Here is a 27,898-nt window from a genome sequence, read left to right as displayed (position 1 = left end):
GGAAAATTATGTTTCAGTGAATAACCTATTAGGAAAATCTCAATGATTTTATGTTACTTTACTTTTAAAGCACATTTACATTTAGTTTTTCTCATCTCTAAAATGAGTTGTGGAGAATTAACTGTAAATTGCTGAGTAAATAGCAATATTCCAAAATATATGTACTCTCATGTACTGTAATTTGTGGGAAAAGTACCAATTTGGAATCCTTTTGTTTTTCCTGAGTGTATCAGGAGAATTTCAAACCACTTCTCTCTGTCTGTGTCTCTCTCTGAACTGCTCCATTTTCCACTGCACCCCAAGCTCTTATTTCTGAATTTTATGAGTATCTAAATACTCGAACTATGCTTTTTCCTAAGGACTAACAGGAAGGACTCTCTGGTGCCTTGCAAGCAGCATTCAGAAAACACAGCCCTTGTCCCCTCCCCAGCAAGGCCTGTGGAGCTGATGGGCAGGAGCAGGGCAGGCAGCCTGTAATTCCTTACTTACCCTCCCCTGACTCTACTGCCCTGAGCTTGACTTCCATGTGACCTGGTCATTGACTACACTAGCACAGAATGATATCATTGATGGCACAGATGAGGCAGAGCAGAATTGTTCCTGATGAACTGACCACTGTCAGGAAAACCAGCATCACTGTTAAGCTAAGCACTTCACAGATATAAACGTGTATTCAAACAAAGCAAAGGAACCACTTTGTCTGCATGAGGGTGGCAGTGGGAGTTAACACAGGGGAGGAGGAAGAACAGATAGGTGTCCTCAGAGCTCCAGGAAAAGGCAACCACTTGTAGGAAAGTCTGGGAGAGAGTAGCTGATCATTCATTCATTCATTCATTCATTCACTATTATGGAGTATTAAGTTCACACCAGGCACTGTGCAAGACTCTGGGAGACACAAAGATGCAGTCATAATCTGTTGGAGACGGCAGACACACAAGTACAAACATGCGTGGTTAAAGACAAGGTAGAGAGGGAGGCACTGAAAAGGCACAGAGGAAAGAACAATGACTTGTGCTGGGGATGGAGTGCACCCAGATCACTGAAGCCACCTGGGAAATGGGTCCAAATCATCTTTGGAAATGACCTATCTCCTATGAGTCTTCAGATCAGAGATGAGCAAGGAAGACACTGGCTCTGCTGGGATCATTATATAAAAAGCAAATGTTTGTGGATGTCTTCGTGCACACTGAGTCTCCCTGGTTTGTGTTGGCACCAATCTTGGATTGGGAGTGGGTAGGAAGGAATTTGAGTGCTGAGCCTCTCTGATTTCTTCTTTATAATAACCTGATTTTGGCAGTAACAGATGAGAAGGAAAAAAATGCTCTTCAGCTATTTAAATAATCTTTGAAACAGAGAAGCTATGGAGCTGCCCCATCGTATAGAACTTTTTGCAATGATAGAAATGTTCTGTGACCTCACTCTCTAGTGACGTTGCCACTGGACACATACAGTATTGAGCACTTGAAAAGTGGCTAGTGTTACTGAGGAAATTATCTTAAAATTTTACTTAATTTTAATTAATTTAAATTTAGGTTTAGCCACATGTGGCTAGTGGCTACATTATTGGACAGTGCATCTTTAGAGCACAGAAGATCCAGAGAGCTGAGAAGAAATGGCCAATTTAGACTAACAACTAAAATAACAAGTGTGAGTTATTCTAGAATACAAGCGGAAGAAAGTTTTTACTGTAAGGCTTAAACCCAAATCTCAATGTTTTGACCTTTCCGGTTACATAGATATGAAGATGTTCACTGACCAGCATTGACCAATCACTGCCAGAGGCCCAATGATAATGGTCTTCTACCCGGCATCCCAACTCTCCAGCGAGCAGTCTCCTTCTCCTCGTTACCACTCAGGCTGACTCCTCCTTTCCTGCTCTGTGAGAAGAGTAAGCGCTTTCTTACAGATTGCAAGTCTGAAATACATTGTCTTAGATCACCAAGTCTATAACTCATATATGTGAAAACCTGTTACAAGGAAGGCATTTTTGAAATTAGAATATTTTAGAAGGAAAAGTGAGTGCTGGGCTACTAACCTGCTGAGAAGCTAAAACTGATACTGACCTAAAAGGTGAGTAAATCATACTCCTAAGAACTGACGTACTCTTAGTGTGTGAACAGAAAGGTACAGAGGTAGATTTGGGGAAATAGCTTCAGAATCAGGTTGTTTGGTAATTTCTGGAGCAAGACTAAAGCCACAGATACCTAAAAACTCCTGTACCCTGTCGAGTAAAGGTAATGTTTCCCAAACCTTGATGTTCGCAGCCAAAAACCAGATGTGGGAAAGCCGGAGATCATGTAAAAGTAATTTCTTGATAGGAAAACACAGTCAGGGGCTTCAGAACACTTATTTACTATTTGAAAGCCGTATGTTTCTTGACTATTAATACTTTTCCTGATTCCTTGGGCTCAGGGGCAGCAGCTGTCAAGAATTATAAACACGCTGATGTGTGTCTAGGTTGGAACCTATATCTAAAGAGTTCTGAGGTGGCTGGGATTCTGTAGGATTCTCAGTGGAACACTTCATTCCAAGCAGATTTTCTTTTTCTTCCCAGATGAGCTTCAACTTATAAATTATATTTAAAATTTTTTATTTGGATTAACCTCCATTTCTTATTAGGGAATCTTTGTTTACTGTGGGACCAATATAACTATTGTCATTTTATGTCAGGTAACTTAGACACTAAGAGATAAAGTCAAGCAGATAATTAATTGTCAGGGAATAGTAGAGGTCACAAGTTATTGGTTTCTATTATTAAGGAATTTATATTTTAAAAATATAACTAAAGAAACAATAGTCAATAATAAATATACATGCTCAAATATATGTATACTCTTTTTATATATTTTATATTTATATATATATTCTTTTGTTTTGTGACTTTTAACTTGCTACAATTGGAGGATTAAACATATTTGTCTGTAATGAGTTGACTTTATTTCTCTTCTTTTACTTCAAAGGCTCCCTAAATCTAAAACTTGCGACTCAGTATAGGAGCTATCCATCTAAATTAAATATTATATAATTCGATAAGTTATCATATTTAGAGGATTTAAAAATACAAATTATATTTGAAGGTGAGCAAAACATCATGATTCTAAAGACACAATTTCAAATAAAGCTTGATATCGATAAAATATTTATAGGAATGTAACTTTTAGGATCAGATTTTTATTGTGTATGTAAGGACTTCATAGGAGCTAGAGGTCCTTTCTCTCCTCCCCTCATCTTTGTTCACCCTGTAAGTCTTCATCCATCATTTCCACCAGCCTGGGATAGGGAGGGAGACAGGTAAAAAATGAGAATGGTTTTTCTGTCAGTTCCTTCTTATTTTAAAGAATATAGTTTTTAAAAAGATCACTGACATTGAACCACAGGATATGGTCTTGAGTTTATAACACTAGCCCTGTAACGTGGGTGTCTGAACCCTTCCCACACTCTGGATGTCCACTGGAAGCGGCAGGGGAAGGAGGGAAGTAAGTGTTCACGGATTAGAGATTGCATTTGAAATGGAAGCAAATCCAATCCCTATTATTTGGGAAAAGTTGAGAGTCAAGCTAGGAAGACCAAACACCTAAACCAGTTCTGGGGAGAGGTGCCTGGTAAAGGACAAACTCATAAAAGAAAAACAGAGAAAGAGTCAGGTTCTAAGAAGAGAGAGAGTCAGAAACACTCACGCCAAGAGAAGGCAGGCAGGGAAGGAGCAGTCCAGGAGAGCCATGGAGGGGCCGTGGCTCCTGCGGTGAGACACTGGGTGTTTTCTGTTGGTCCTGTTAAAGAATGGAGCACGCCAAGGGTGTGCTGGAGCTGGCTTGTACTGACTCGGGAAATCTTCAGCAATCTTGAGAGCCAGTTGTCGAAAATTAAATTATGTAAACTTACAGTAAGCTAAATTACATCAAAAACAAAAATAATGAATACTCAGAGCTGACCACTTCCTATTTATTTTATTACATTTTGTTATTATATCTGCTCTTGAGATTATTTACACCTATTGTATCTGTATGTTGGAAAAACCATGCAATGTGCTACTGCACATCTCTTCCCCACTCTGCAATCAGGGATGGTAAGTTGGTGGCTTGAAATCAGCTGTAGTGGGAGTATTTATACCACTGAAGCCAGCAAATGCTACAAATTGGTGCTTGATTTTTTTGTTTTATTAATTGCCTAGACTTAAGAAGGTAATGGAGAAATATTAATAATACATATTAGAATTACAAGTGTGTCTTGTCTGTAGCCATTATCTTGTGAAGAGCACAGAAAATTGAAAACTGTTGTCTGATTCAGTAAAAGTCCCTTATATCACTGACAGACAAAAGACAACACACGTCTCTGTTGTTTCACTTTCATCTTTCTCATTAATGGATGAAGATATTAACCGACATTCACATTAGAATTACATCTATTTGCCAATTGCACCTATAGGTTGGCTATGGATTTAAGGTTTTGGCAAAATCAGTGAAAGCATTCTGGGAGAATGAAGTGGCTATGTGGGATTTACAATAGAGAGTAGCATCTATTTTAACATTATTTGTAAATTGTATGCTACATATCCTTTATATTAGTAAAATTTATAAGAAATGCATGTAGGTATAGTCTTAGGAATATATTCACACCACTGGAATATTAATTTCCTTTCAATTTATTTCTCTCTCAAAGCAGATGAAAACATCTGTGACTATCTAGAGGGAAGATAAAATTAGGCAATATATGTGAAAATTCTTTATACATTGTTAAGTGCTATACAAATAACAAGTAAGATTATAATTAGGGAAAGTTAAAGCACGTTTTTTTCCCTGATCCAGACTTTCTTAAAGGCTTTAAAAGGAAAGAATCTTTACTCTTTGAAATAAACTCACTGGGGAAGAGAGCTGCTTTGTGGGTTTAGTAAAGTTGTTTCAATTTCATCCATCTCTGGTATTTTTCTTGCTTATTTTTTATGGCCTTTTATCCTAAACTAAAAAATAGATCATTTAGAATGGTTATTTCTATTTGTATCTGAATTCAAACAATTATGGTTTCCCAACATACACAGCTGAGAAGAGGAAGATTTGAGGGTAATTTAAAAAAAGAAAAGAAAGAAAGAATAGCCCTGAAACATCCTGGGAAGTGAGGTAAGCAGAATGTAATTACTACAAGTGAAATTTGGCTGGAATGACAAAGTCAAAAGCCCAACTATTTCCATACATGCTCTTGGGTCTTTTTTTTTTTTTTTTTTTTTGTGAGGAGATCAGCCCTGTGCTAACATCTGCCAATCCTCCTCTTTTTTTGCTGAGGAAGACCGGCCCTGCGCTAACATCCATGCCCATCTTCCTCCAATTTATATGGGACGCCACCACAGCATGGCTTACCAAGCAGTGTGTCGGTGTGCACCCGGGGTCCGAAGTGGCGAACCCCGGGCCCGGCTGCCGCAGTGGAGCGCGCGCACTTAACCACTTGTACCACCGGGCCAGCCCCAGCTCTTGGGTCTTAAAAATTAAAAGTGGCGGGGCCGGCCCCGTGGCTTAGCGGTTAAGTGCACGCACTCTGCTACTGGTGGCCCAGGTTCGGATCCCGGGCGCGCACCAACGCATCGCTTGTCCGGCCGTGGAGGCGGCATCCCACATACAGCAACTAGCAGGATGTGCAACTACAACATACAACTATCTAATGGGGCTTTGGGGAGAAAAAGGGAAAAAAAGGAGGAAGATTGGCAATAGATGTTAGCTTAGGGCTGGTCTGCCTCAGCAAAAAGAGGAGGATTAGCATGGATGTTAGCTCAGGGCTGATTTTCCTCACACACACACACACACACACACACACAAATTAAAAGTGGCCCTGACTCACCTCATCAGTGTGGGAACTGACTCAGAGGAAGTATTGTCATTGGGTCAGTGATGTTCATGGTCCTTACCACTCCATTGACTTGGCCGACTGAAAAATGCCTGAGTCAAGTCAACCCTGCCTAGCGTTCACCATTTGCTCACATTAAACTATGAAATGATGTCTCATCCCACTCACAGGGCTGAACATGACTCCAGTAAAAATAAGAAGTGGAAGAAGAGATCTAATTTATATCAGTAAAATTTATAAGAAATGTATGTAGGTACATTTTAGAAGAGATCTAATTACAATTGGGGCAGTTTTTCTTATTACTTTATAATTTTGGGTTATAAAGTATACACCAGTGGTGCTCAACTGAGGTTGCTCATTGGAATCACTGATTTAAAAATTATTGAACACTAGATCCAACCAGCTGAGATCCCCATTTGTTTGGTCTGAAGTGGGGCCTGAGTATTGGTATTTCTTAAAAGCACCCCACATAATTTTAATGTCTGGATGGGGTTGAGAACCACTGGCTGGATTTAGGATGTTTTCCTTTATTAGGTACTTCTCCAGAGATCAGGCTCATTAAACATAAGTCAAGGCTTGTATCCATTATGTGAATATCTTGTCAAAGATTCAGGCTACAGTGATTTTTTTCTCACCTTTGTACAAAATATACTTCTCATGTAACAGTTGAGCTTAAGCAACATTGGAAAGTGAATAAATGCCACTGCAAAGTTAATATTTTGAAGATAAGAAAAGGCGGTTATAACCTATCTTCCCACAAATGTTTAAGAATTGTCAATCATCATTTAGTGTAATAAATATCACCTTTATCCTTAGATTAGTCTTGGAATCCTCCTTTCTAACCACTCTGGATCCTATCTTGACCCCAAATCCCTCCTGGAACTTAACTCTCCATGTTGCAATCAAAATTCCCATAGAGTGTTCCCAGAGCTGTTGGCAGCTTTCCTCTGGCCAGAGATAGAATGTCTGTTTACCCACGTGAGACTGTTTGAAGTATTTGAGGGCATGGCCTGAGGGGTCTTTGTGGCACTGTTATTAAGAAGTCCTTGCCATTTGCCACCCTGAGTCTCTCTACCAGAGAGCAGGGAAATGACTCTGTTACAAACATCTAGGTCCCCTCTACACTCCAGCCTGAAACACACAATTGCTTTCACCAACATTTGTTCATTAATTTAACAGTATATGGGAGTCCCTACCATATGACACACATACACATCTGAAGGTTTCCCCACTTGATGCTTCTATATTATTGTAATCATATACATATGTAAATGGTTGTATGTATTTGAAATCATTTATATCCCAATATTGAATCTTTGTAGTGGTCTTATGAGCTTACAAAGGGCCAAAGAGTTTACATTACTTGCCCTAGATGATATCTCATGTGATACATAGTGGTTGTGCCAATGGACAGTCTCAGGGGAGGGTCTTCACATCCTCTCCAATATTCTGCACTGGTGCTCCCAAAGCACTTCAATAAATTTGCTCTCAGTGGAAACCAGTGAGCTTAACACCACTTAGCATCATAATCAGTGAGTTAAACACCACCTTAAGATAAGTTCTCTAGATGTCCCTTCTACAGGATTGTCATTGTGATGCTCTTTCTATATAAAAACTCTGGAGCTTCCCTTACATATGTATAGTACTATATTGTATTGAATCAGATGACATCATTTCTGAGTGATTCCTGCCTCATTTTTACTGCAGTGAATCAGAAATTGTAGAACTACCTTCCTAGGGTCATGGAATTAAGTTATATTCAATTGATAAGCATTTTATATGAATATCTTTGTGGGAAATTCAAAGCTACTCAGCAGATTTGGGGAACATATCTAGGATGTCTGTCATCTTCCTCCTTCCTTTATTATAAGATTGTAGAGGTGAAGGAATAAAACAAAGAAGGCAGGCTTCGGGGTCTGACAGGTCTTTCCCTGGATGTGTTCCCCCCATTTTGCGTGGCGAAATCCTGTTCATCCTTCAGGTCTCTGTTTAAATGCCTTATACTCTGGGAGGCCTTTCCTAGGTTTCCAGTCAGACACTCTCTTTACGCCCTCTACTTATTAAATACTCATTTGTTTAATTTTTCTCTTCTATGTTAGGAATTAACTCCATGTTGGCAGGGAGGATATCTGTTCAGTTAACTGCTCTCTACCATCTATCTAGCATAGTGCCTGGCAGCTCGTGTGTGTTCGATGAACAGCTGCTCAGTGAATGAATGAATAATAGTATCAAACAAGGTGTATTGAATATGCATTATATGCTGAAATAAGTATCTGATTTGCATTATCCTACCTAATCTTGGTGGTATCAGTTTTATTATTTCCCTCAAGGGTACAGAGAAGGGGAGGCAAGACTGAACTCGGGCCTGCCTGTTTCCAAAGCCCACACTCCACCTGACACGTCCCATAAGAGACTAATCACTACACTAAAATACTATAGAATTGTTGTTTCGCAGGATGATAAAGGTGTTTGTGTCCTGGTCTTACCTCTTACAGATTCATGGGAGGAGGGGGTCGGTTCAAAAGCTATCTTTCTTCAAAGGATGAAATGCAAAAAACAATCAGTTACTTTCTATAATTCTTAAAAGTTTTTTCCTCTTTTATTCCTATAACTGCTTAAAATTGGTGACTATCATAAATTGGTGACTTGTTAGCAAGTGGTGTTAATTTACTAGCTATTTCAAAACTTTTCTAGCTTTGCAGATAGTGCCCCTGAACTGAATTTAGATTTCTAAATCGTGGCCTCGGATTCAGGAAGGATGGCTGTTGAACAGAGATATATTCATGGAGGCAGAGAGTCTGCGTTTGCCCAGAGGCAAGGCAGTGTTTTCCAACGATTCTGCTTGAAGTTATATTAACTATAAAGCAGATCATCCAGCATATTTTTGTGTTGCTCTGCTGACAGTTTTATGTCACAGAGAGTACAGGAGGCAACAGGGAACAGTTTCTCAGAATCTGATTCTGACCAATAAGGAGAAATGATTGGCAAAATTGGAAGAGTTGGGCACATAAGGAGAAAAATGACTATTTATTCCTAGCATACAGAAGCTGTGTACCTTTAAACTTTCAGAAGGCAAACGTGAAAAAAAAAAAAAACCCAGGGAACCTAGCTATGAGTGTTAAGACTACAATTCTGGCTGTGTAATCATAAGTGATCCAGTTAAGGAAGAAAAGAAGAGTGTATCTTAAAAATGCAGTGCAGGTCAGGTCAGACTTTAGGAGGAACCTATAGAGAAATGACTTGTCACCACAGATGGAAAGATTGCTGTTAGGAAGGCTAAATGGAGAAAATGAACTGTGGCTTGTGAAAATACGAAGGGCAATAAAAAGGGCCTTTGAAAACATATTAGATCAGAAGACCAAAGAAAGTCGTGGGCCTACTGCTGCAGCCAGTGCCAGCGGGTCACGGGATGACGCAGAAAACGCAGACGTGCTCGGCTCCTAATCTGCTGTGCGTCCTCTGTAAAGGACTTTTGAAACATAAAGAAAACACTGTGAGGGTAAAGGAAGCACAATTTAAAACAAGAAAGCGTAGGAGAGAACCTTGCTGCTGCAAGAGGGTGCAAGATTTCTCTCTCAACAGAGTCACACTCCAAGTTACTAGGAGAAGGGGCTGTGTAAACCTGGCCAATGACCTTTAAGTAATGAGACACTGAACACTGGAGATGTGCAAACATCTCTCCTTTCTCAAATGGGAGGAAGTGAAATCAACAAACTAGACAAGTGGTTTTACATCAATTCCTGGAAGTTTTCTAAGATCTTCTGATAAAAGGACAGACTTTCAAAAGGGAAAGACAACTGAATATTCCATTTGATTCTGGGCTTTACATAACTAAAGGGCTATGGGCCACTGTGAGTGAACTGATCTAAGGAAAGTAAGAATATTTAGTTAGCTTAGATGAGAAAAGACAGCAACATGAAGAATTGGATAACCTCACTCCACTAACTTAGCAGCAAGTGGGAGAGGTAACAGAACGACTCCGGACCGGCCCACGAGGCAGAAGCAGGACATGGTGGGAGGCCCAGCGCAGTGGATGCTCACCAGAATCATCCTGGCAAACTTTATTTATTTTTAACTTCTCTAAAATAGTGAACTCTAACACAACTTCGAGAGAGCATTAAGGATAAACAGGCAGCACAAGAGAGTATAATCCCTCCTGGAATGAGCAACGGAACCTTCCAGCACCCTGGGTGACCCCATGTGTATTTCTTCCTTACTCTTTTTCTAAAGACAAACGCTGCTCAGACTTCTGTGATAGTCACCTCCCAGCTCTTCTTCATGGTTTTACCACTTTTGTATGTATCTTAAACCATTTAATTTAGTTGTGTCGGCTTTAGATCTTTATTAAATACAGCCCTAGAGCGCGTGCTCCTTTTCTGTTATGTTTCTTACATTATATTTGCAAAACTCACTCACATTTTGTGTAGCTTTAGTTTGTTAAATTTCATTGTTTTTAAACAATGGGGTTGAACCAGGTTTTGAGGGGCTTGAAGCTTATATTGCTTGTGTTCTTTAAGAAAAAGAATACACAAATCTTGTTTCTGTGAATTTTATAAGTACACGTGTCCATATGAACACACTACGAGGGCCCCTCCAGCCTCGGAAGAGATCAGGGCGAGCGAGGGCACTCACGTGTAAGCTTCTTCAGCTTCATGGAAAAGACACTTCTGTGTGTGTGTTCCACAGAGGCATAGGAATTGATGAAGTAAACCTATCTCTATCTGTTGATGATACGATAGTATATCTAGAAAATCCTAGATAATCAATGGTTTTATTTTAAAAATAAAATAATTCAATAGTGTAGCAGATATAACATTAACAGGCAGGAATATTCCACAATTAATTCATCCGTTCTAATGTTGATGGACTTTTGGCCTGTCCCTAAATGTCGGGGGCTATTAGAAACACGGGCCAGCCCCCTGACTTAGCGGTTAAGTGCACGTGCTCTGTTACTGGCGGCCCAGGTTTGGATCCCGGGCACGCGCCTATGCACTGCTTGTCCGGCCATGCTGAGGCGGCGTCCCACATACAGCAACTAGAAGGATGTGCAACTATGACATACGACTATCTACTGGGGCTTTGGGGAGAAAAAGGAGGGGAAAAAAAAAAAGGAGGGGGATTGGCAATAGATGTTAGCTCAAGGCCGGTCTTCCTCAGCAAAAAGAGGAGGATTGGCATGGATGTTAGCTCAGGGCTGATCTTCCTCACCAAAAAAAAAAAAAAAAAAAAAAGAAACAAACATGCCCTAGGGTAGCTCTGTCCAACAGCAGTGCAGCGATGGGCACGTGTTATAGTTGTGCTGTCCAGTACGGTAGCCACTAGCCACATTTGGATACGGAGCACTTAAGCTGTGGGTGGTCAACTGAGGAACTGAATTTTAAATTAAAAAAAAATGTTTTAATTAATTTGGATTTAAATAGCTACATGTGACCAGAGGCTACTGTATTGGACAGTGTAATTATTGGGTTTACGCCCAAGAGTGGAATTGCTGGCGCATGAGGCAAGTATATATTTAACTTTTGTAGATATTGCCAGACTGTTTTGCAAAGTGGTTTTAACAGTTTACTCCGCCAGCAGTTATACGAGCTCCTGTTCCACATTCTCACCGACACTTGGCACTGTCAGACCGTTTAATTTTAGCTCTTCTTGTGGGTGTGCGGTGGTCTCTTGCCGCTATTTTAACTGAGCTTTCCAGATGATTAGTGGTGTGTGCACCTTTATACACGGTTATGGCTCTTTGGATTGCCTCTTGTGTGGATTATCAGTTTAAGACTTTGCTCATATACTATTGGTTGCCTGTCATTTTCTTATTGACTTGTTGGTGTTCTTTATAAATTATATATCTTAAAAACAAGTCCTTTGTTAATTATATAATGAAAAAATATCCACACACAGGGAACTTTAAAAAATACTGACACCCAAATCTTACTCCAGACCAATTAAATCAGAATTTCTGTACGGGGGGTCAGAGCATTTTAAAAGGTTCCCCAGGTGATATTAATCTGCTTATTTGAAGGGAATAGATAAGAATTTAGTGTAGAAATGACTTGCTATGCATCAAAACTATCTCTCTGAAGCAGTTATGTGGCAGGGATATGTGGACTGTCTGTGGTGTCAGGTGGCCTGAGTTTGCTCCCAGGCTCTGATAGACTCTAGGCTTAGTTTCTCTGTGCTTCAGTTTTTTCATCTGTAAAACTAGGTAATAATATCGAGCAAATAGCCTCTGTGAGTACTAAATGATCAATTGTATGTAAAGTGCTTAGAACTGTGTGTGACATATGGCAAGTGCTCAAGAAGTATAAGTCATCGTCATCATCATCGTCACCATCAAAAGATTAAATCAGCTGCTGTACAAAGTAGTGAGGGCCAGTATCTTCCTTGATGGGAAAACATCAGAAACCTTTCCTAAGAGCAGGAACAAGCACGGATGCCCTGTCTCCTCCACTGTCCAACATTGCTCTAGAGGCATTAGCTGATCAGCCAGGCAAGGGAAATCAAACAGAGGCATAAGAATTGATAAAGAAGTAAACTTATCTCTATTTGTTGATGATATGATAGTATGTTTAGAAAACCCTAGATAATCAATGGTTTTATTTAAAAAATAAAATAATTCAATAGTGTAGCAGATATAATATTAACAGGCAGAAATCAATATCCTTAATATACACAAACAATAACCAGTCAGAGGACATGATGGTAGAGAAAACCTCATTTACAATGAAAACAAAGAAGACAGAATATCTAAGAATAAACTTAACAAAACTGCATAAAACTTATAAGAAGAAAATTTTAAAATATTTCAGGAGAAAGATACAAGAGTAGACTAGAACAAATGGAAAGATATCCCCTGTTCTTGGATAGGGCAACTCAACATTATAAAGACATCAGTTCTCTCTGAACTAACTTATAAATTTAACACAATCCTGATGAAGCTTTTCTATGGAGTTAGACAAGTTGAAAGTAAATTTGATATGAAAAAGCAAACATGCAAGAATATCAAGAAAACTACTGAAAAAGAAAAAATATACAGACATTAAAACTTACTATAATAGCTTCTCTAATTAAAGCAGTGAGACACCAGCGCGTGGACAGACAAGTAATGGAGCAGGAGAGAAAGCCCGGGTAAACACAGAAAGGTAGTATAAGATACAGATGGTGTCTCAAACACTGTGGGTGATGACTGACTTTTAGATGAATGACGCCTTTTAATAAATGACGGGTAAGCATTTGGAAAAAATATAAAATTACATTCATATCTTATACCAAATACAAAAATAAATTCCAAATGTATCTGGGATCTAAATGTAAAAACTGAAACCATACAAGTACTAGAAGGAAATGCAGGTGAAATCCATTTAAACTGGCTTTCTATGACTCAAAATGCAGAAGCAATTAAATAAAAGATTGGTCATTTTTGCCATAAACAAATTAAAAACTTTTGCATTGTAAAAAACACGATAAACAAAAGACAACTGACAAAGTAGGAAAAAATATTTGCAATATGCCTAACATACAAAGGACTAATATCCCTAATATAGAAAGAGTTCTTAAAAATAGAAGGATAAAGGGACAAAAACCCAACAGAAAAATGGGGAAAAGATAGGAACAGACAATTTACAAAAAATAAAAAGATAAAAAAAAGGGTCTTAAATATATAAAAACTATTCAAACTCACTTATATGTACTCACATAAATGTAATTTAAAACAACCCTGAGATATCATTTCTCTCCTATCAGACTGGCAAAGATTACAAAGCATGATAATATATTCTATTACTGAGGTGGTAGGGAAAAGGACCCTCTGTTATACATTGCTGGTGGGAGTGTAAACTGGTATGACCCTTCTGGAGGGGAATTTGACAATTCCTAACAAAACTATACTATCTTTTGACCCAGAAATCCTAATTCTAGGAATTTCTCCTGAAGATACACATCCAACAATATGAAAATACATATACATAAGGTTATTCCCTGTAATATTGTTTTTAATTGCAAAATACTAGAAAATACCTATGGCCCATATAAGAGAGTGGTTGAATTAACTATGGTATAGCCACACTATGGATTATTATGCAGCCATAAAAAAGAATGAGGAAGATCTCTATGAACTGATATGGAGTGACTTCCAGGACATACTGTTTAGTGAAAAAAGCAAAGCGCAAAAGAGTATAGGTAAGAAAGAAAGATATATAAGAAGATATGCATGTATCTGCTCATTTGTGCAAAAAGCAACACAGGATGGTTACACCAAAAACTGTGAGATTGGTCACTTACCAGGGATAGGCGGGCACAGGGTGGAGAGAATGGGAATGTAACTCTGATCTTGGAAACATGGTGACATTTCACCTACTCAAACATAAATCAAAATCAAAAAGAATGTGGGAGGAACTCAAAATGTAATACAAAATGAATGGAATGGAAATGAAAAGAACTAACTGAAGTAAGTATGGAAGATTGTGTTTTGACTATAAATGGTAAGATTAAAGATAAAACTAAGGATAAAGATAAATTAAAAACAACTATTATACTCCAGTTAATATTTTTGTCCCACAGGGGTGTGGCTTAGCAATTCTAAAATGACTTGAGGTGTATACTAGGATTGAGCAAATAAGTAAGTATATTTGTGGAGAATGAGAGCCAGTTTTAGAGAAAGAAGTGACAAATAAGAAAAAGGAAAAACATGAATGAACCCTGTGGAATTTGACTGGACTTGGAGGTGTCAGGATAACTCATGGTTTTAAATTATTTATGAAGAGAAATTTATATAGAAATATAGATGCATCCATGTGCATACATGTATGCATTTCCTGGATCTGTCCAATGATAGAGTGTAGAAGCAAGACACCCCAGCAGCAATGAGCATACCTAGTACACAGATCTTGCTTTCTAAATACCATTCTCCAGTAAAAGGAACCAGAAGTCTTTTGAGAAAGGGTTGATTCTAGGGATGGGTCAGGGAAAATACAAGATGAGGCTGGAATATCATGTGCTGCTAGAAAGTAAGACAGTATTAAAAAAGACGAGGGTAACATGTTGAATAGATACAGGCATCAACCTGAAGGACCTCCCAATGGCCAAATCTAGGACAACTGGAGTAACAAAGTAAATAATAATAGTATGGCTTATAACCCGTAGATAAAAATAAATATCTATGAATCTATACTGATAAAAATAAATAAGCAGATGGAGGAGAAGAGATAGCTTTTTCTCACAGGAGAATTCCAATAATAAATATAGAAGGAATGATAGAAATAGAAAATCACTTTCACATAATAAGTGTTGCAGGCAAGATTGATCAATTAATGCTAAAATTAGTGGGCAAAAGTATGATATGAAACAGAATATTTGCATAGTCTCAAAATGTCTTTCCACAAGATACTTATAAATTACAGAGGGGAAAATAGTAACTTTCCATGGAGAAATCTGGCAGACACGACCTTTACGAAGCGATCAAAGTTTACATCACCATTATAAGACATATCAACATCATGTACTCTTGATACGATGCTCTGGGAAGAACAAACATCACTTCTGTGGTATTCTTGCCAAAAATCCATAACTTCAATTTAATCAACAGAAAGCATAAGCCAGTTACAAATTGAAGAATACACCAGAAACAAAACAAAACAAACTGGCCAGTAGTCTTCCAAAGTGTCAAAGTCTTGTAAGACAAAGAAAGACTGAGGAACTGCTATAGATTGGAGGAGACTGAAGAGACATGACCACAAATGCAATGTGGGATTGGAGATTCTAGACTCTGGACCAGAAAGAGGACATCAGCAGGACAGCTGGCAAAATTGAAATAAGATCTGTAAATTAGTTACTAATTTCCTGACAATTACATTATTGTCATGTAACATGTAATATTAGTGGAAGCCGGATGAAGGATATATTAGAACTCTGTACTATTTTTGAAGCTGTTCTTCAAATTTTTGAAGAAACTAAATCCAAAATTAGTTAACAATAAAAAGTTTTAAAAATGTAGTGGGTTTTTAGCCACTTGAATTCAAGTAAGGAATAATCACTCAATAGGAGGTTGTAAAGAGATTCAAGCCATAACTGGGTGGTCCAATTCATAGCCTTTAAGGTCTCTTTAAACCATGAGCTTTTTTTGAGAATGTTAACAGAATTCTTAGCTTAAAAGGTGAATTGTAGGATTCGCCACAAGTTTTGATCCAATGCTAATACCCTTGACTTTGTAGAAAGTGAACAGTTAGCTCCATTTTACTTCATTTCAGCAAACGATGCACGCTGTGAGGATCAGAGTCTGTTATGACATATTTGAGTTAGTTCACAATGAAATTCCCTTTGCTTCAACTTCCAAGACTTGAAACACATGAGAACAAGTTTACACTCATGGATGAGTTTTCAGCCACATTCCAAAAAGCCATTCTAAACTATACTAGATAATCACAAAAAAGGCTCAAACAAGTTAAATCAGGTGAAAATTACACTCGTAAGTGGAGAACAGCAGATTCCACAACAATAAATGCAGTATGATCCCATTTTTGTCAAAAGTAAAAATAGGAAAGAGTCTAACTTTTTATATGGTAAAACACAAACAGTGGCTAACCTGGAGTGGTTGGAAGTGGGTGTTTTTTCTTTGCTTATCAACAATTTCTAAATTTTCTACAATAATTATGTTACTTTGTAATCATAAAACAGTAAAAGTTATAAATGTTTTTAAAAAGAAAGTAGTGTAACAATTTTTCAGGTCTATGAACAGCGAGTAACCACTCCAAACAAATGGACGTAGCCAAATATAAAATATCTATACCCCAGTCATCTGTGTTAGGATGACTGCCTTGAGGCTACAAATAGGAGGTGATAAGTGAATTTTCTCCTATGGTCACTTCAGTTTAAAATGTCAAAAATGACTCAGAGAACAAGATTAAACATTTGCAATTATTAAGTTAACAATGTCACAGAAAACACTAACATCTTAACCTGATTTAATTTTTAATAGTTTATTTTTTAAAGTGGAAAGAGAAGATGCACGCTTTCTAGGGAGAATAAATAGATACGTGTATTGGGGTATTTTCTTCTAGTCATATTTCACCTTATAGGACATTTCTTAAATGAAAAGGATTAATTTTGCCCTGCTTTTTAAACTAGTATCCATCTCCTGGTGATTAGACGCTAAAGCAGTGCTTCTGAAATTTTGATGTGCATCTGAATCAACCAGGGGATTCTGATTCTCTAGGTCTGGGATGGGGCTTGATTTTGCAAGTCCCCTTCGGTTTTGTTACAAATGCAAAATCTCGGACCTTACAGAGGTTTACTCAGTCACAATCTACATTTTAACAAGATCTCCATTTGGCTTACTAACACATTAAGATTTGAGAAGCTCTGCTCTAAAGGACCCAAAATAGTCTAGCTGGACTTTTGGTTTCTACAGTTTTCTGTGAAAATTATTTAAAGAAATAATAATATTAAAAAAGATTATAGAAAGCAATGTTGCCGCTTATCTGTGAGCAGACAACACAACTTTGATTTATAAAACTATTTTTAGATAGTTAAAACATTCTCCTTAAAATGAAAATAAAATTTCTTTGGTTCTCAGGTGACTTGAAGGTTAGTTCTTGTTTTTCGTCCTTATTCATCCTTATGCTATGTACTAATTCAAATGCAATCACTTCCCCCTGCTTGTCTCTCATCTGAGAAGGATTGTTTTAGAATCTGTTTTTCTATATTCTACTGACATAATGAAGAAACTCAAACCTTTCAGATGCTATGATGATGGGATTATAAAAGGGATTAAATGGCACAATTACAGCATATCTTTATTTCTGATCTGCAGTAACAAATAAATGAGTTTCTAGAGCTCTCCAACAACACATTTAGGGAAAGAAAATGGAATCCATGGGTAATTTAGTGAGCTTAGTACTAAAAGAGAAAATTAGAGTTATTACCCACAAGCCACTAAATTATTGTATAAGTCCAATTTTCTTTATTCTTAGATGACAAAACTTTTGGGTTCTGGAAAATTATTATTTCATTTGAGGAACAGTCATACCATGGCTAACCACATTAAAACTTTGAAGAACTATGACATTTCCGACTATTTTTTTCTGAACATTTTAACAGTGAACCGCTTAGGATTCTACCTACGAGGGGTCCAAAAAGAAGTGATTGTGTGGCTAAATTTAACACTGAATTTCGTCTTACACTCTCAACTCTGATAAATCTTACTGGCTCATGTTTAAACTCACTGAAGACATTCTACTCCCATCTTCTTCACACCTTAACCATCGACACTCTCACTCCCACCAGGATTTCCAACAAGATACACTGAGAATTTGTTTACTAACATAAACTCTAATAAAAAAATTAAGCAACATGTGTTGTAAAAATAAAGTAGGGCTCAGTAAATATATTTTACATCAAACCTGCTTTTTTTTTTTTTTGCCTCAATTTTTTTTTTATTGATGTTTTAATGGTTTCTAACATTGTGAAATTTTGGGTTGTACATTTTTGTTTGTCCATCACCATATATATGACTCCCTTCACCCCTTGTGCCCCCCCACCCCCCACCCCCACTGCCCAAACCTGCTTTTTTTGAAAAAGCCTGAAAACAAAGAACATACACATTCAATTAGTATTGTTAGATATGAGCTGATAAATTGAGCCTAAATATTTGAAAGTAAATATTTGAAATATAAAAGAAATGAAAATAAAGTAAATATTGAAAGTAGAAAATCAAAAGAGTGTTTTCACAGAGTCACTGCAGTGTCCACCACAGCTGAGTGTGTCACTGTAAGATTCAGGAGTTAACAACGCTGCCTTCACAGCAGAGAGGGCGATGGAAGAACAGATGACACGGAAGAGCTTCCCAAGTCACCACCCCCGCCCCTGAAGTGCCTGCTGGTGGAGAACAGGGGAGAGCTGAGACCTGTCTTTGGGCACAGGGAATGTTCTCGTAAGCTTTTCAACCTTATATGTATTTTGGTTATAATGTTAACCTTAAAGTCCATAGGCAATTTTGCTAAGGGAAGGTCATACCAAAAACATCACCCTATGGTTTAAGGATTTCTTACTGTTGTTTAACAATTTATGATAGTATTTCATTTAATTTCAATAAGACTCTGAAAATATAAATTTTACCTTTCCTGAATATTGTAATATCTATTTCATCATTAATCATTTTTCTCACAACCACCATTTTAGATCAGTTTCCTGAACTACTTGCTTTTCACAGATGCTAAAATATTAATATTTAATAAGCAAATATTTGTAGCTGAAAGATACCTGGATTGATCAAAGTCATTTTATTTTTTGACTTACCAAGGTTTGTGGGTAAGTTGTGCTTCCTCATCCTCATGGGACGATATACTTACATGGAAACACTATCTGACCCTTTCATATGTTTCTCGGTGTTGATGATTGATTATACTCTCCAAACTATAACCAAGACTTTTAAATGAGGGCTATAAGTTGTGATACTGTGATAACTCCCAATACCATTTTGACAAAATGGGTAAGAAAATGGAGTCATTTAAAATAATTTTGAGTAGAAAAAAAGCAGGTACAGTATGACAGGCAATGGGTACAGTAAGACACCATCTTTAGAAAACTCAGAATAAGCAAAACTAAACAATATGCTGTGTTAGAAGTATGTTCACTTGTGACAAAAACAATAAAACAAAAAGCATAAGCAAGATTCAAGATGGCTGTAAACCCTAAGGGGTAAGCACGAGGATGGGGTTGGCGAGCAGCAGGTTACCAGGATGCTCACGCACACACACACACACGCACACACGCACGCACACACACACGTGCTTTATCATGAGGATTACTTAACAATTTTTAAGTGCAAGAAAACCAGGAGGTTTAGATCTTTCAGGAACAAATTGATGATGAAATTGTAGGGATTCCTCTTTTAGCTGGGGTACCATTTTGTTCTAAAAATACTGAGTATTGTGTCCTGTCAATAATGCACTTTTTTCTGTATTTTTCAATTTATGGCAAATATTTAGTGATTTTTTTCTGAGATCCTAATCACTAAATAATATGAATAATTATTCTCAATAATATATTTTTTATACTTTGTTTTATTATCCATCTTACTTTTTAAACAGTGATAGAGCAAGACTAGTCATTTTAATTAATGAAGATAAAGGAAATCTCAGATAATTCCGCTCATATTCATAGTTCATTTTATATGGTCATACTGTCAATCAATGAATGTGTTATTCCTAGCAGATATTCCTGGAATTATGTTTTTGATTCCAGAGACTAGGTGCACGTGGACTTTGATCTCCATTAAATCATGTAGAAAAAGGCTCCTCTTCCTAGTAAATCAATAGTGTGGAAAGCAAGCAAGCACAACTTTAATTACCAGATATGAGAGTTTGAAGGAAAGAACAATCTCATATCAATATCACACTATGATTTCAATAAATTAAGAATTATCCCTCATCATTCTAGCCAGGCTGGAATCTAAGAGAGAATGGGATGAGACTAAGGTGCAAATTCTTTCAGTTTTATAAAACATTATAAAACCATTCTTCAGAAGGGCTTGCAAAGGCTCATTAGGATGTGTTCTGGAATACGTCTTTTTTCCCTGCTGAGTACTGGAGGGACTACTTCTAGCAAGACTAATAGGCAAGCTGTCTAGTATAGTTGCAGCAGGACTATGCTCCTCACCACTAGTCATATAAATATTTGCCTTTATGTAAAAAAGAAAACCTCTCTTGGGGACTTGTGGAATACTTTTTGCATGAGAGAGAGAAAAATAAAACTTACAAGTTAACTAATTTGAAATAAGTTCTGAGAGTCTAATCTGAATTTAGACAGATTATTTGAGGTTAAAATAGAATGCTTTACCCTTTTCAAAGAGCCTATTTAGCTCTTCCAATCCAAAAATGTATAGATTTTGAATGAAAATGTCTAACTAATTAAAAAGTCCTTCAAAAGACACCCTGAAACAAAATTTAGTATTATGGAAATTAATCAAGGCAAGTGAAATTAACGTTGGACTTGATTGGATGAAATAAGCAACTGCTAATTCTTTTATGTCTATCATATTTGGTCTCACTTTTAATTTCACAGGAAGAACAACCTTTACTGTACCTGACGAGGGGTTCTTTCTGATTTACTCCTACACCATTCCCAGTCTGAAAGGTCTGGCTTCTGACTCGCCTCATGAGAAAGTCTTCTTTCTGTCTCTTCCAAAAAGGTGGTTTCTTCATAGTTAATATCACCTCCTGTTTTTTCAGAAAGCAGTGTATCAACGCCCTTTTCATTGTGGGGATCCTGTTTAGCCTCTGTAATATCAGCATTCAAGCATTTGTTGATGCCTTTTAGTGTGGAGCTGTCCAGAGAGGGTGCGGTGCTGATTTCCACCTTTATGGCATTGAAGATATCACAAGTGTCTCTCCTAGAGTCTTTTGTAGTTTTGCACTCATAGTTCATGAGATTGTGATAGGATGTGGAATTTTCATCATCATCATAGTAATCTTCATATGCTATTTTATAAATTCCATAACTTTGTTGGAAAGATAGATTGAATTCAAAGCCTCTCCTCTTGGCTAAGTAAAAACAAAAACAAAATTCCATGGTTAGAAAGGTAGATATAAACAGCAGTTGAATATACATAGTAAATAAAAATAGGAAAGCGTGGGGCCAGCCCCGTGGCGTGGTGGTTAAGTTCCATGTGCTCTGCTTCAGCGGCCCAGGTTTGCAGGTTCAGATCCTGGGTGCGGACCTATACCACTCATCAGCCATGCTGTGGTAGTGACCTATATACAAAATAGAGGAAGACTGGCACAGATGTTAACTCAGGGACAATCTTCCTTAAGCAAAAAAAAGAGGAAGATTGGCAACAGATGTTAGCTCAGGGTGGATCTTCCTCAGCAAAAAAAAAAAAAAAAAAAAGAAAAGAAGGTATATTCAATCTGATTACTATGAATTTAAAACTATCTTCATTTACTTTTTGCCAATTATGCAAAGCAATCATGTCTTACAAATTCAAGTTGTCTTATCACTCTGGGCCTAATTTTTCTCACTTGCACAATGAGGGGCTTGAAATACATAAATCCTAAGGACCCTGCAGTCTGTAAAGCAGTTTCATGTAACAAAAATTTAACCATAAATTAGAAGACTCTCATATACATTCAGTTTTAGTTTTAGCTTTTTAAGTCTACCTATTATCTGTACATTTCTTTATTTTGGGATAAAATGTACTATTTATAAATTTTATTTTGCTAGAAATTATTAAGTAGCTCTTAATATTGTATGAATTATTCAGCTGACAATACCACTAACGGATATAACTGCTTTAAATATTTTGATGTATACCATTCATGATATTTATATGTTTATAAATGCACACATTAAAAACAGGAGGAGGATTGGCAGTAGATGTTAGCTCAGAGCCGGTCTTCCTCAGCAAAAAGAGGAGGATTAGCACGGATGTTAGCTCAGGGCTGACCTTCCTCACAAAAAAAAAAAAAAAAAAAGAATGAAGCCATGTCAAGACGGCAGACAAAAAGCAATTTAATGTTTTGGTTTTCATCTTTCAAAACATGGATCATTTCAAAAAATTTTTCTACTTGGATAGCTTTGTCTTTTAGAGCAGACATTTCCTTAGTGGAAAAAATTATGAAAAGTTATAAAATTTCTATGGGAAAAACAGGTAAAATTTGATTCACTTTACAATACATTCTAGTGTCATTCACATGCTAATTCTATTACTGAAATTTTCCCAGAACTGAAGATTTACAAACCTTTTCAGATTCTGCTGTTTGAAAAATAGAATTTATAGATATCATTCATTATTTGAGCCAAAACATTCATTGTTTGAAACAGAACACAAGCAAGAATTTCTATTCAAAGAAAATGGAAAAGTAGAAACAGATGTTAATACTTTATACACTGTCTCATTTATAGTTCTACTTACTTTTTCTAGTAATATAGTTCAGTAAAATTAAATTAGGATTTTTAACTTACTTTAACAGTGTGAAAGCTGATGGAACTAAAAGGATGTTTTAATAATTGGTGGGTTTCTTTTTTCTCTAAAAATGATATAAAGTGACCAATTGTCAATTCAGGAACATTAAGCAAACAAAACTGTCATAAAAACCCAATTTTATCAAAATGATAAAATTGATGTCTGTGGCTATATATTTTATTAGCTGCATATTACAACTATGAAATATATAAAGCATAAATGAGTAACGTTTTTGAAGGAATGTGCAGAATGTGTCAATGGGGAATGTGCCTCCATGTCATAAGGTGCAAGAGGCAGTCTGAGGTAGGCTATGGGAGGACAGTGGGATTGTGACGGATACACCGGGGACATAGCATGTTCCCAGGGCCAAGTGATGAACATAGGTTGGGCCATTTACCACAGCCACAACCCCACATGGGAAAAAGCTTAGTGGTCGTATTTTACAGTTGAGAAAACTGAGGCTGATGGAGGAAACCTACCTAGGATTACTTACCTGGTAACGAGATTTGAATTTAAAGTCAACTGATTCCAGAACTGGAGTTATTAACCTCTGTGTGAAATTGCTTTACTAGAGTCAGAACCATGAGAGAAACAGGTGAATGGAAGCAGAGTGTACTGGATGTGCTGCCTTGAAGCTAGGGGAAGTACATTAACTATGAAGTGTAACCAAGAAAAACATTTCTCGTTAGTGACTTTCCTTAACATGAAAGGTAAATTCTGACTGAAGTTAAGTAATGGAGATAATATGTTATAGCAATACAACAGAGCTGATGATGTTTGACTAATAACTTACAAGAAACTTACAGACCAGCAGAATGTAGTCAGGATCTTTTGTAGTCTATACTACACTTATGAAAAATATGATGTTATATTTGTTCGGAAAAGCAAAACCCTGGATAAAGCATGAATTAGCTCTAGTCTTTTGCTTTTAATCACATCTCGCTAATTACAATTTTAGACATAAGTAATTATATCAGCTTATAAAAATAAATAATTCTTCAGAGTAATATGTCACCAGATACTCTCATTTTGTCAAAAAATGAAAGCTGAAAATCTGATTTTTATATAAAATATTTTAATGGTTTATTTAATTAAAAAAGAAAACATAATGTCATGCAAACAAAATGAGTCTGAAAGCCACATCCAACCCATATGTCTGCTACCTGAGACCTCTGTGTTAAAATCTTTTTTTTTTTTTTTTAACATTTTTGTTTTGAGATGCTAGTAATACAGATTATTGTTGGAAACAGGAGAGAATTATTATTTCTGCAAATTATTTTCCATTACTGACATGCATTTTCTGGTTGCATGTCTCTCAGTTTCCACTCAGTGAAGCTGAGATGTAAAATTATATTTATATCTACAAAATGAACCTATGGTAAATATGAGTTAAAAAAAAATGTTTTCCCTTCCTTGCTTCTGGAGTTCCCTGATAAAGAATGTAAAGGGGGGGAGGGTCTTAGTTTCTTAAGGAGAAAAAGCTTTAATGTGAAACTGGAGCCATACTCCCAGGAATCGAAGTGCTACAACTGCTCAGGTACCTGCCCCCTGGGGACGAGCCATCTCAGGGGTTCAGAATTCCTTTGCTGTGTCATCCCAGCAGTGGGGAGATTTATGGGGGTCCTCAGACAGTGAAAAGACACCATTCTTATTCTCAGAATTTCCCTATGGCAGAGCCTGTGATGACAAAAAAAAAAAAAAAAAATGGAGCCATTTGAACTATAAGCATTTTAAACTAATATTTCTCACAATGTTTTACTTTTGAAGCCATGACTCTTTCTATAAACCTGCATATTTCAATGACTTCCTTGAAATTTTAAAATAAATACAAATAAGAGCAATGGTAATTTTAGAGGAAAAATGTCATTTTGATCTTGAAAGGCGTGGTTTTAATTTCAAACATTGTCTGGAATGACCAAATAATATCCTGTTTCTTCATGGCAGGGTCAAAATATACAGGTCATTCCTCAACTCATCCTGTCTCAGTGTGGGAGTAGCCACACTCTAGCGAGTTCTGTGACTGACCCACTCCCATTGTAGGTGTGCCTTTAGAACAGAGTTGTTGTTGTTTTAAGTAACTAGCATGGCTAGATTCCTACAGGAACATACGTTGACAAACTCTCCCACCTTTGTCCTCTCTTGAGATGAGGTGTTTGGGGGGCGGTGTTGCTTTGTGTGTGTATGTGCATATTTTCTAAAAGCAGAGACAGACGCTTAACATTTGTTTTGGAGCAGTTTCCAGGCACCTTGAAAACTGTCCAGAACCCTGGAAGAAGACAGGCAGCACGTGATGAAAATGTATCTTCACTGTCCCGCTAAACAGTGACCGGCTGTACTGTCACGAGTTTCAACTCTTCAGAGTTAGTCTCTGTCCAGACTAGACTCGGGAGGGGATTTACTTTCTACTCTGGGGTCAGAGCTGTGGTGGATATAACATCTAAGGGCCTGTGTTGAATGAATTCTCTCTCTTCCCTTCTTACCTAAAATAATTGTCCAATGTACAGCACGTCACCGAGATGTTCCAAACCCGTCTCATTTAAGAACTTACGTCAAGAACTGTTCCACAATTTCTTCCCTCTGTCTACCACTCACTTTTGTCCCTGGACTCGTCCTGCCTACCCGGCACCGCTCTCCACAGACGCTTTTCCGATCTGACTGTCTGCACTTGCACCTGCCGCAGCTGCACGGGACGACTCACCCTTCTTCCCGTCGGCCCCCACTGCGTGCGTGCTCTGCTTGCAGTTGATGATGCAGCCGCAGGGCAGGTGGGTCCAGCGTTTGGACAGGAGGAACACTGGGGTTACAGTGGTGGCCAGCAGGGTTAGTAGGAAGCTGAGTGTCTCGAAGGGAAGGCTCTGAGACCCCACCGCGTGCTGGACCACCATGTGGACCTGCAAAGGCAGAGAGCTTCAGACCTGTCCCGGGACCCCATTTTCCACCTCGCCAAGGCTTGCCCCAAGCACGCGGCACCAGCCCCCTTCTCCAGGCCCCTTCCTGCCTGAGAGCCAGAGCTCTGCTCCTGGGCTGGGCCCTGGTTTTGGTGGTGGACTCTGGGATCCCTAAGGGCAGGCCCTCCGCTCCAGGCCACACTGGGCTTTGGGGGTTTCGGCTCTTGAGCCCGCTCTGCGCCCGCAGCCAGCTCAAGTCTCCACCAGAGAAGCACAGTCCACAGCGCGGGGAACGCTGCCGGAAAACAGGCGGCGTCTGTGCAACCTGCCCCTGGTGCTCCAGGTGGCTTCTGCCACATCCCCGGGCCCTCACCTCCGCCCGGTCCTTGTCACGGCAGGGCGCCACCCTGCCACCCCCTCTGCGGGGCTCCCTCCTGGAGGCCTGAACAAAGCCTGTTTTGTCCCCTGCCTTCTCCCTCTACTTCTGGTGGCGCCTCTCCTCTCTCTCCCTGCTGGGCATGGGCGGCGTCCCTACCGGGCAGGGATGGAGCGGGGAGAAGGGGATGACAGAAGGTTGGGGCCAAACACCCCGTTTACTACCTGCCTCCCTTTCTGAATACTCCCACGTATCGCCACGAGAGAAGAGAACACCCTTGGCCAGGACAGATCCAGGAAAACTAAGTCTGCCGCCCGAAAGCACCCCCCTCCCACCCCCCAGTTCTGAAGCGAGAACTTCAGCAGCAAAGGCTCCGCGGCCGACCGGCCCGCCGCGCGAGCTGCCCTCCTCCCAGCGCGGCTCCAGCCGAGGCGAGCCCCGGGTCCCCGCGCGCACCGCCCGCCACGCCGCGCGGGCCACCGCGCCTTTACCATCATGGGCAGCCACAGGACGGCCCTCGTCAGCGCCAGGACGAAGGAGAAGCGCCTCTGCGCCGCGCTCACGGCGAGGCTGCGCGGACCGTGGACAGCGCCCCGGCCCCCGCGGCCCGGCCCCGGGCCGAGCGCAGCGGCCGGGCTCGGGGAGCGAGCCCCCGCGCAGCGCAGGGCCGGACCCGGAGCGCCGTCCGGGCACAGGGCAAGCCCCCGGCCCCCGGTCGGGGGGGTCCCGAGCGTGGACGTCCCGCGGGACATCTCCCGGTAGGCGGCACGGAGTCCGGGCGGCTCCTCCGAACACAGCAGTCGGGGGGCGAGCGGCACCGCGAGGCCGGCCAGGAGCGCGAAGGCCGCGGAGTACACGGCGAAGGGCAGCAGCACGTAGGAGCTGGAGCGGTCCGCCAGGCAGCCCCAGGGCGTGCGCACGAAGGCGCCCCAGCCGCTCAGCGGGAGCGCGGACAGCAGCAGGCTGACCGCCCACACGGCCAGCGCCGCGCCCAGCGCCCGGCCGGCTCCTCCGGGGTCCGCCCCGCTCCCCACGGCCCTGCGCATCGTGCAGAAGTTGTATGAGACCAGCAGGGTCGCCTTCAAGTTGCTTGAGAGGCCCTGGCATAAATACAGTAAGGCAGAGGTGGTGCACAGGGACTGGAGGTGGTCAGGGACCTCGTCTGGCCGCTGCAAAAACATGAAGATGGTCACCGACAGGACGCTCATGAGATCATCCCCAGACCAGGAAGCCACAAGCGTGGACACGGCAGTTCTGTTCTGCATTTTCAGCAGGGAAACCAGGGAATAAATGCTGCCCACCAGGGCTGCCAGAGTCATTAGGCACGTCAGGCAGAAGAGAGAGAGATTCAGAGCTCCTGGCAGGTCCGTCGAGCTATGATTTTCTTTCCACAGGCTAGAGTCATTTGTTGATAAGTTACTGAAAAATACGGACATTGTTCTTGGTCAATGTTTAATTTCTCTTTCAATGAGTCTGTAAATATTCTCAAAATAAAGCATGGCTGTTAGTTGCAAATCAGATCTCATTTTCTCCTACAAGTTTCCCTGTGATGTCTCCTTCAGTCCAGCAGAAAGTGATCAGGCATGTCTCCTTTAGATCTGACTCAGCCCATCTTTAAAAATTGGGTTCCACTTAAAGCATCAATAAGAAACTTTTCAACATTCCAATTAAAAGCAAACAAACCAAAAACACCCTCCTGAAACCATCAAGTTTCAGGCATGAATGCAAAAGCTCCTCAGGTAGACTGAAAAACAACGATGTCTAGGTCCTTTTGGGTCCTTCTCATGAAGCAAAGCAGCTTGTAGCTTGAGGTAACCAAACTCTATTCACTTTTTAAGAGCGGTAACATGA

General features: G+C 39.4%; 1 protein-coding gene across 1 annotated transcript in view; it reads right to left on the bottom strand.

Moving 5' to 3' along the window:
• The window catches only part of GPR149 (G protein-coupled receptor 149), a 60,529-nt gene extending 33,023 nt beyond the window's left edge, over window positions 1-27,506 (bottom strand). Inside the window, exons 1-3 of the mRNA XM_004442216.2 lie at window positions 26,539-27,506; window positions 25,482-25,674; window positions 20,905-21,362 (exon numbers count right to left, since the gene is read on the bottom strand). Coding sequence (XP_004442273.1) covers window positions 20,905-21,362; window positions 25,482-25,674; window positions 26,539-27,483 — 1,596 coding nt within the window. The 5' untranslated portion in view covers window positions 27,484-27,506. The remainder of the gene's footprint in view (window positions 1-20,904; window positions 21,363-25,481; window positions 25,675-26,538) is intronic.
• Between the last annotated feature and the right edge of the window lie 392 nt (window positions 27,507-27,898).

The sequence above is a fragment of the Ceratotherium simum genome, chromosome 5, assembly GCF_057802395.1.
Source record: "Ceratotherium simum simum isolate JZ-2026a chromosome 5, ASM5780239v1, whole genome shotgun sequence".
NCBI classification, from domain to species: Eukaryota; Metazoa; Chordata; class Mammalia; order Perissodactyla; family Rhinocerotidae; genus Ceratotherium; species Ceratotherium simum.
Note: the sequence above shows the minus strand (reverse complement) of the source record. Positions and strands in the feature narration are given on the sequence as shown.